This window comes from Miscanthus floridulus, chromosome 15 (assembly GCF_019320115.1).
Source record: "Miscanthus floridulus cultivar M001 chromosome 15, ASM1932011v1, whole genome shotgun sequence".
Classification (NCBI taxonomy): Eukaryota; Viridiplantae; Streptophyta; class Magnoliopsida; order Poales; family Poaceae; genus Miscanthus; species Miscanthus floridulus.
The window spans coordinates 50,652,446-50,662,233 of NC_089594.1; the positions used below are offsets into that span (position 1 = coordinate 50,652,446).

The window sequence follows — 9,788 nt, forward strand, 5'->3', positions numbered from 1 at the left end:
GTAATCTACATGTTGACATCTGGAATATCTCCCTGAAGTAGAGGAGTGTGTTCAGAGATATGGTGATATAGATATAGATATAGATTTAGAAGAGCCAGTACCCCTTGAAATTGAGGTGCTTCTTTTATCTTGTTAGGTTGGGATGGGAGGGGGTTGGTTTAGGTAGTAGTGCAATTCAATTATTTGCTGTGTGGATAGCATTGCAATTTTTACATGCTTGCCACTTAAGTTTGTTTCTCCAATTTCAGGCTGTGGGATGAACAAGCCATAGAGAAGTCCTTGCTAGTAGTGCAAAAGGCAACACCAATATGGGTCCTAGGGGATGACAATCCAAGAGAGTGAAGCCAACTAGTCCAATAGAGTTGCAACATCTTGGAGTTCCAACTAGGTCCAAAAGTCAGCACACACAAGGAGAACAAAGCCCTATGAGGGACAGGTCACATGAAGATGACCTCAGCCATGCTTAAGAGGAGACTCCACCACCCCACCCGCAGAACTGACCAAACTTGCGAAGGTTGGTATTACCTTAGACATGTCTATAAATCAAGTCACACTATTTGATATCCATTTTACTTTTCTAAAACTCTGAATGTATGAAAATTGTATAGTACCATTACAGAGAAGAGTGAGGAAGTTGAGGCAAGCAACTAAGGGAGTTTTGCTTCACAAAACCACCAAATCAATGGGAACAAGGATGCCCATCTTGGTTGTCAAGAGGAACAAAAGGCCACATGATCCATTGCAAGCTGCCAAGTTTGCCTTAGAGCCAGGTGTAGTAGTCAGGTCTCAAGTACCAATTTTCCCGCACTAGAAACATTACATGCGACGGATTGAACATCTCTATGGATTTGTGACCAAGCTATCTACAAGTATGTATATCCTCTATTGACATTCAACTCTGCCTTGAGAAACTTAGTAATGGATTTAATTTGCATTCACACTTCTATAGTTGAGGCTGGCCATTGACGACAATGATGAAGCAAAAAGAGATGCATGCACGAGTGTATTCCAATCTATTATACAGTAGACACAGTATAGGTTCAAGCGATCCTACTTCAATGTCGTCCTCACTGAGCAAATCAGAAAGACCTCTCCTATGTCTTGCATGAATGACGCATAGTGGTGGGCACTTGTCCAAAAGTGGTCAAGTTCGAAGAACAAGGGGTGTGTTTGTGAACTCATTTAGTTCTTGTCTAGTCTTTATGTGGTCTACTTGTGCTGTAGTCTAACACAATTGTGGTTATAGGTAGTCTCGAAGCAGAACAAGTGAAACCATGCAAAAGTCAAGTACCACCAGGTGATAGAATCTTGCTCCTATGTTGCCCACCTACAAGCATATGTAAGTGATGGTTGTGTTACTCTTTTTATATCAAATACGCAATGCCTTTTGTATCAATAGAAAGGCATGTGTAATTTTAATAGGAGGGCAAAAATAGGAAGGACGAGGACATGATCAAGAAGTGCTCGATGAAGAACATGATTGACCTCATGAAGATGTTGATGCAGTGGAAATCTTCAACAACTTCCATACCAGTAGCAACACAGGACTGAGCGATACTGCAAGAGAAGCAGTGGCAAGTACCTTTATCTACTTTTCTTGAAATCTATTGAAGCCATTTCCATAAAAGGAAAAGTAGGAGGAGCCTAAAGTGGCACCATTATTTTGAAGTTGTAATATTACAACAGTTAATATGTTACCTATGCATTGTGCTTATGAATCTCTATCGGTAGTAGGCTGAGGAACACATATGCGTTACTTGTAATGAAATAATCTCTTGGTTCTGCAATTTAAGTCCTCTTGCACAATCTATAACCTAATGTTTGCTCCTTAGTTTTTGCAGGAAGCTATGGAAACTATACGAGTAGAACTTGTTGCTGATGTTGTTTCCAAGGTCCTCTTCCAGGCCAGCTGCAACACCTTTTCTTTGAAGAATGCTGGTATCAAGACAAGCTGCTCTAGACTTTAGGAACAGCTTGTTGCTTAATCAAGAAAGTTCAGCTGGCCTCACTGAACAAGTGGATCAACTGAATAGGAAGGCAGAAAATACTAAAAGGGAGTTTGAGGAGTTCAAGAAATAGCAATAGGAGTACAATAAGCTCCAAGAGCATATCATGCTCTTAAGCGCTAGTAACTCTCAGTCTTGTTGATGCAGTGAACATATGGTTTGTTTGTTGTTTTGATGTGAACTTGTGGTGGCTTGATATATGAACTCTGTCAGTGGTTTGCTGCTAAGTTGAACTACTGTTATTTGATTCAGGTTCAATATAGTTATGCATGTAGTCATTTTGTGCAGCAATGTAGATCTAAAATCATTTTTCTGATGTAATGATTAGTGTGCATGTGGTAGATCTAGCATAGGCCACGTCATTTAATAAGAAGCTAACATGTGGATGAACCAATGAATGATATGTGTAAGTGCCAAGGATAGGACACGTGGGCCAATACAAACCAAATAAGTGGTACCAATTCATTCTGCCATGTGGTCGAATCTAAAAAAGACACGTGGGTAGCTCAGGGCATGACATGTGGCCCAAAAAATACTGACACATGGACGTACAACATCATGACACATGGTTGAGTAAATGAAAGACATGCGGAGTATTTTGGTCACTCCACATGGACCAATAAAAATACGACACATGGTCCAATGAAGAAGTGACACAGTGACCCAACCACAACACAACACATTTGCTAATAGAAAACTAACATGTGGAACAACAGGGACCTGACACGTGGTCTAGTAAGAACCTAAAATGTGCAAGAACTAGAGATGGCCATGTTGTGCAATAAGAAGGTGACACGTACCCAAACCATCTCCAATACAACCGCCTATAGCATGTACATGTGGAAAGCATCTCCAACAAAGCACTCGCCAGCGTGGTTGCCCCCTACCACACATGCCAAAATAGTTCTATGATGGTCATTTTTTCATCATAGATCAAGACACTTCTATGATGAATTTCTAGATTCATCATGGAAGTTCAAGTATGACAGCGACTTCTACGATGAACCATTTTTTGTCATAAATTCATCATAAAACTGAAATTATGATGAATTTGGCTTCTTCAGTGACGAAACTTGTTCGTCATGAAAGTGGAAATTCCTAGTAGTGTGAACAATCTCATAAACAAGTTCACCTGATCATCATCTTCATGCTCCAACAGGAGTATGTCGTCCCGAGCTGACTTCAACATGCAAGTAGATGAACCATTCGCTGGAGCCACTATGACCCCTGCTCAAGGATAGATCAACACCCTAATGGATGAGAAGGACATCTGTTGGTGATCCCACCAAGAGAAGGAGAAGTTCTAGTAGCTGAAACCATGAACATTCTCACTCACAAGCATGTATGATCCTCTACTGCTTCAAGACATAGGTATGGATGCTGAATTTGATTTAATATTTCATGTCGTAGGCTGGGAAATTTTTTACGATTTTGCGGAGTCTGGCTTTAGAGCTTTGACTATGGAATTTTTTCACACCCTAACAATCACAAATTCAGGGATAGGTTATAGATTTTTTTGGAAGGAGTACTCTTCTCCCTTGAAAGATTTAAGTCTTCTCCTAGGTTTTGATGCACAATGTGTTGTAGACGTAGACTCTGCCATACAGGACTTTGATAAAGTAAAATTTTGGAGGGAAATTTCTAGGGAAAGCTAATTTCTTTCATTCCCAAACCAATGATGTTCACAACCCAACTTTGTGCTTCATGCATAAATGGTTAGGAATGACAATGTTTCCTAGGTCAAAAGATGAATTAAAACTAATTTATGCCATGGTAAAAGAAAGAAAGTTTCCCCTATAAAATTCATGATGAGTCAATGGTTACAAGTTTTCACTCTTTTTGGTGACGTTGAGTGTAGCTCTTTGGTCACTTGGATCACCAGCAACATGGGTCCCTTGCACACTTACTTACTTTCACTTATCACTAAGCCATGCCTTTACATTGATTTTGAGTATTTCTAGCTGCTCATATGCTTAAAAGGAAAGACAATGGAAGTATTGTTATGATATACCTTGGCTATACAAATGAGGTTCCATTACCTAACCAGAATGCTGGTTTGTATGTTGTGCAATCTTTAACCATGAACCTACAGAACATAGAAGCAGCACCGCATAGGAGTGCCTTTGCAAGGCTAACTCGTGCATCACACCCACAATTCTATGTCGCTGATCCAACACCTGAGGAACTAGCTTATGCCAACTATATAGGTTTTGACCAAGCAGGTCCTTCCCACATGTTCTAACCTAAGAACTCTATCTAGAGCCAACCCACACCTGATCACTCAAGGGGCTCCTGGCAGCAAGCTCTAAGTGAACAATGGCATGATGGAAACTTTTACAACTATCGAGGGCAAGACTATGAAGCAACCTCAAGTAAGCATTAGGGAAGACGAATGTCCTTCTCTAGCCATGGGTACCATGACTTCTAGGAGACCCAACACCGCATCGATAGCAGGCTCACCACCATTGAGGAGACAACAGCTACCATACAAGGTACGTTATTTAGTCATACACAATGGCAGGTGACTATGGCACACAAGGTGGCCAGTCTCTAGCAACAACAACAATATCAACAATAGAACCAGAATTGGGAGACTGTTCTAGCATCTCCACCTCCAGCCACCATACTAAGCACCATGTCAACAACCAGCTTGGGGGAAAGGCATCCTCCGTGTATCTAGATAAGTATTTCTTTCTGTTTATTTCATTATCCTTAGTTTGCTTTATATATATTAAAAAACAAAATAAATAGTTATCTCTATAGTAGTATAAAATAAAAAGAGTGTGTCAAGTTTGCTTTAATTTCTATTTAAGAGATAAATAAAATAAAATGGACTCTAAAGATAATCACTAAAAATGGAAATTGTGAATAGTTGCTATGTTGTAATTTCTTTCAAGTACCTAGTTTTTAGCCTTGAATTCTCCCGAGTTTTGGATAAAACTATTTTGATATAAGGATTTACTCTGAACTTGAAACTCATTGGTAGCATATGCTTGATCTAAGTCTAGGTAATTGACGGATATGATATGAAAAGGTTTGAGCTATTGTTTATCTTGTTCCAAGACACTAAAGTTCTAGAGATTTATCTTTTATAAAACATAAAAATACTACATGATGAGTTCCTATATGACAAAACTTGAATTCCTACCAGAGCCATACATGATATTTAGGCTAGGAAACTTCCACTCATTTATGCTGCTTGTTTTGCATTGAGTTTTGTCAAGCTTTGTTGACTCCTTATGAGAGATTTATCATGCTCTTAAAATCAAGATCACATACACACCACACAAATATGCACTACTCCTACACTAAGGGTAGGCGCAAAAACATGCCATTCCATTTAAATCTACCCAAAAATGTTTTACTCCTACACTTGTGGTGAACACAAAAATAGGTTTTCCATCCACCAAATAAATGCTCCAAGTTCTTATTACTATCTCTTGAAAGCTTTTGTTGCGGAAAAGAGACAGAGGGCTATGAAAAAAGGAAAAGAGAAGAAAAAATGGACACAAAAGTGTCCAAGATATTGAAAACAATGGGTCTTAGATGCCCATCAGAAAAAAGAGAGAGAGAAAAAAGAAGAATAAAGATAGCCCCTGTTCTTTTGCAATAATGTTTCCAAATTTCAAGAGAGAGATATGTTTTCAAGGAGCAAAGTAGAATTAGGTTAGCCACCATATATATCCACCACATACATTCACATACATGTACATCTTGATTTGATTGTATGCCTCATTTCTCATTGGATCCGAGGTTTGACTTTACAATATATGTATTAAAATTATGCTTTCATGCTATCTCCACTCCTATGAGCTCCACATAAGCCTTAATTATAGGAAGAGATACGACATAACATCACTATTGCCTTTAGTGAGGATCCACAAATACCACATATATTGAGAGACTTGAGAGTGTCATGCAATGGAATCTCTGAGTTTTATTTTGAAAACTTATAAAAGCTCTAGAACAATGGTGGAACAAAGAACTTGAGACATAGTGCTTGACTTGATCATTCTATCTTTCAATTGCTCAAGACCCAAGTGAAGGCTAAGAAGCCCATGGTTGAAGGTAATATGGATAAGTTTGAAAGTCAGGTCAGTTTATTCTAATAAGGAGGAGAATTTTTTATTGAGCGCATATGTACTTTTGGGGAGTGGAAGCATTGTAGCAACTCTTGATCCATTGCTGAGTTTAGCATTGCTCAGGGACGAGCAAAGGTAAAGCTTGGGGGAGTTTGTCGATGGTAGTTAACACTCATCATAAACCACCAATATAAATGAATGTAAATGATCACCAACATAGGTCTAGGGGTTTAAACTGACAAATTCCATAAGTTTTGGTGAATCTATGTTTTTAGGAGGATTTATTCAAGAAATAAGCAAGGTGGACCCAATTGTTAGATCAAATCATGATTATCTGTAATGAAATAGACTTGGAAGATTCTAGAATCACCGTAGAAGACAATCCACCATGACCCGACCCTGAGAGGATACTAGGTGGGCCTTCTAGGCCCACAAGTCAGCCCTCGCGTTAAATGTCGGTTTGCCACTAGCTCCAAGGTTCAATCTATGCCATTGCTCAAGGTCGGTTCATATCGAGGGCTCAGACTTGATGTTGCCATGGATTCATGGGCCAACAGGACTCCTAGTGCCCCCCATAAAAGTCCCCCATACCACCTCTTAAAGGGCATCCCATCCATCATCTGAAGAGATCAAGAAGAAGAACCTCAGAGCTCCACAAATATTCTTAGGCATAGCTAGCTAAGTTAGATCTAGAGAGAGTCAAGCTCCTTGCTTGGATTCCCGATCTTGTCAAGAGTTTGGATTGGTAAAGCCTCTTGTATCCTTCATTATTCATTGTTTGCCACATTTGCTATGATATTGTTCTTCATATTATTCATGTTCTTAGTTACCATGTTCATGGTTTGCTTTGATTATATGCTTTGTATCATTATTATGTTTGTGCATAAGATCTCAAAGCGCTCACTCTTATGTTCAAACGGGGTGAGTAGTCGACATTGTGTAAGCGTAGTGTGTTGGTATTTATTTAACTTGTCACTTGTTTTAGTACCACCTAATGTTGTTGACATTTCTTAGCATCACTTTTACTAAGTTGTCATCCCTAGTGATGATGCCAGATATGCTTGTTGGTACTACCTAGCATTACTACTAGAATGATACTAAGTAGTTCTTTATTATTTCATGTGACTAGATAGAATATATAGATATGAAAGGGAAGGGATCTGCATGCACACAGATAATATATCATTGTATCACTTCACCTAAGAGCATTGCAGGTATCGTTATTTATATTTTTACCATAAGGAAGGTTAGGTGAGGATGTGTATTGATAACTTATACGATTGATGGAGTAAACCATAACCAATATTCTACTCAGAACAAGGGTAAGTCAAGAGGTAAATGTATATGAATAATAAATAATAACTAATCATTGATCACTCAGAGTACTCCTATCAATGGCATTAGCATGATTAAGTAGAATATTAGAGAAATAATTCATAAGTCATTCTTAATTACAAGTCAAAGAATACATTGATTAGTGCAATTACACCTAGTAGTCATGTCTAAGATCAACTTCATATCTACACATAAGGGATATTACTAAGGAAGATTAAGAACAGAGCTTGTCTTCCTTTGTAACTAGATCCTACTTGTATACCTATATTCGGGGAGTGGACTACAAAGGACTCAATGGGTGTGTCACATCCGTGATCTATCACATGACCTAGAATATAGGGTGTATCCATAGGTAAATAACATAAAAGCACCACGCTTACACAATGTCAACCACTCACCCATGGTACCTAAGTGAGCGCTATACGAACTTATGCATAAATATATGGATAATCTAGCTATACTAAGTATATAATCAAAGTAAACAAAGATCATTATAACTAGGAACATGAATGATATGATTAATAATGTCATAACAATTGTAGCAAACATATAAAAGTAATGAGCGATACAAAAGAAGGGGTGCAAAGATTATACCAAACCATGCTCTTAACATGATCAGGAATCCAAGCAGAGCTTGCTTGCCTCCCTCTAGACCTAGCCTAACTAGCTATGCCCTAGAATATAGGTGGACCTCTAAGGATGATTAGGATTTCTGTCTTCTCAAATGACTTCAATGCCTTCAGGGGGTGGTAGGGGCTAGTATACATAGGCAGGAGCATCAATCTAGAGCCCTTGGATCAAACCGACTTGAATAAACGACATAGATGTAATGCTTAAGGTGGTGGAGAACTGGTGGGCCCTAGGGGCTAGCTGGCCTATAAGAGGGGCCGGCTAGCCCCACCTGGTAGCCTCCTTCTCTCTGCCTCGATGTGGTGTCATCTGGTATCTTCTAGATCCTTCTAGTGTCCATCTCATTGTGAATAAGCGCAATTTATTCCAACATGTAGGTCCACCTTGACGGTTTTATGGATAGACCTTGTAGAAAATTCAGATTCACCAAAACTCGTGGAATTTGTTAGTTTAAACCCCTAGACTTTTGTTAGTGAATACATTTGTAACATTATACATATTATATTGATGGTTTATAATGTTTGTTAACTACCATCGACATAGTGCTTATATGTTGTTTACCTACAGATGCACCCTACATTCTGGATCATGTGGTAGATCATGAGGGTGATAGCCTCGTTGAGTCCTTTATAGTCCACCTCCTGTTTGTAGGTCAAGTAGGACCTGATTGCAAAGGAAGTTAGGCTTTGTTCTTGATCTTCCTTAGCAATGTCCCTTATGTGTAGATATAAAGATCATTAAACCTATTGCTAAGTATATGCACATCAATGTATGCTATGACTTGTGACTAGAATGACTTAGGAATTAATTTCTCTTGTATCTACTTAGACTCGCTATTGCTATCACAAGGAGTACTCTAAGTGTTTATTTATCATTTATATATATTATCCTATCTTTTGATTTACCCCTATTTAGAGTAAGTGATTGGTTGGTTCATTCAACCATCACAAGTATAAGTTATCGATATTCATTTGCCATTCCTTCCCTGAGGTAAAAATATAAATAACAATACTTGGAATACTCTCGGTGAAGTGCTACAATGGTTTATAACTGTGTGCTTGTAGAATTTCATATATTACTAAGTCACATTTAAATACCAAAAAGATTACTTAGTGTCATTGATGCTAAGGAATACCAACAGATACTCAACCGAGATCCTGATGTAGTGGAGGTGTGGATGTCATCTCCCAAGATCACCAAGTTGATTTGGTTAAATTGAGTTGGTCAAGTCGATGACACTTGATTTAGGTAAATTAACACAGCGATCCCTACAGTAAGAATCCAACACCTAGGGCTATAATCTATGCATGGGGGCACCTGGCCACCTATAGCTAGCCTGAAGGCACCAATACACACATAGGAGGGCAATGTTGTCCACCAATAGTTGAAGAATCTAGGATTTTATTTTTAAAAAATATATCTCCTTCCCATAAACCATGGCCATGGCCATGGCCCATGGACGACCATAGACATAGGAAGGGCTTGGCTGTTGGTGATTTGGTCTGCCGTCAGCAACAACTTCATGACTGTTGGCAATATGGTAGTGCAGTTGTTCAGTTGTGAGGCACTACATAGACAGTAGCGCAAGTTCTAGGCAATTGCTGGTGCGCATGGTTCAAGCGATGACTAAACATAGATAGGGAGTGGATATTAGAGCGTGGGATCAGCCACACATGGGAAAAACTCATGGGAAATAATCACCACCCATGCGCGAAAGGCCTACGACACGTAGAAA

At 38.9% G+C, this 9,788-nt stretch overlaps 1 protein-coding gene across 1 annotated transcript in view; it reads left to right on the forward strand.

Annotated features, from left to right (window-relative positions):
• Positions 1-1,967, forward strand: part of LOC136507466 (uncharacterized) — a 118,342-nt gene extending 116,375 nt beyond the window's left edge. The window contains exon 3 of the mRNA XM_066502181.1: positions 1,842-1,967. Within this exon, the coding sequence (XP_066358278.1) occupies positions 1,842-1,967 (126 nt within the window). The remainder of the gene's footprint in view (positions 1-1,841) is intronic.
• Positions 1,968-9,788: the final 7,821 nt, after the last annotated feature.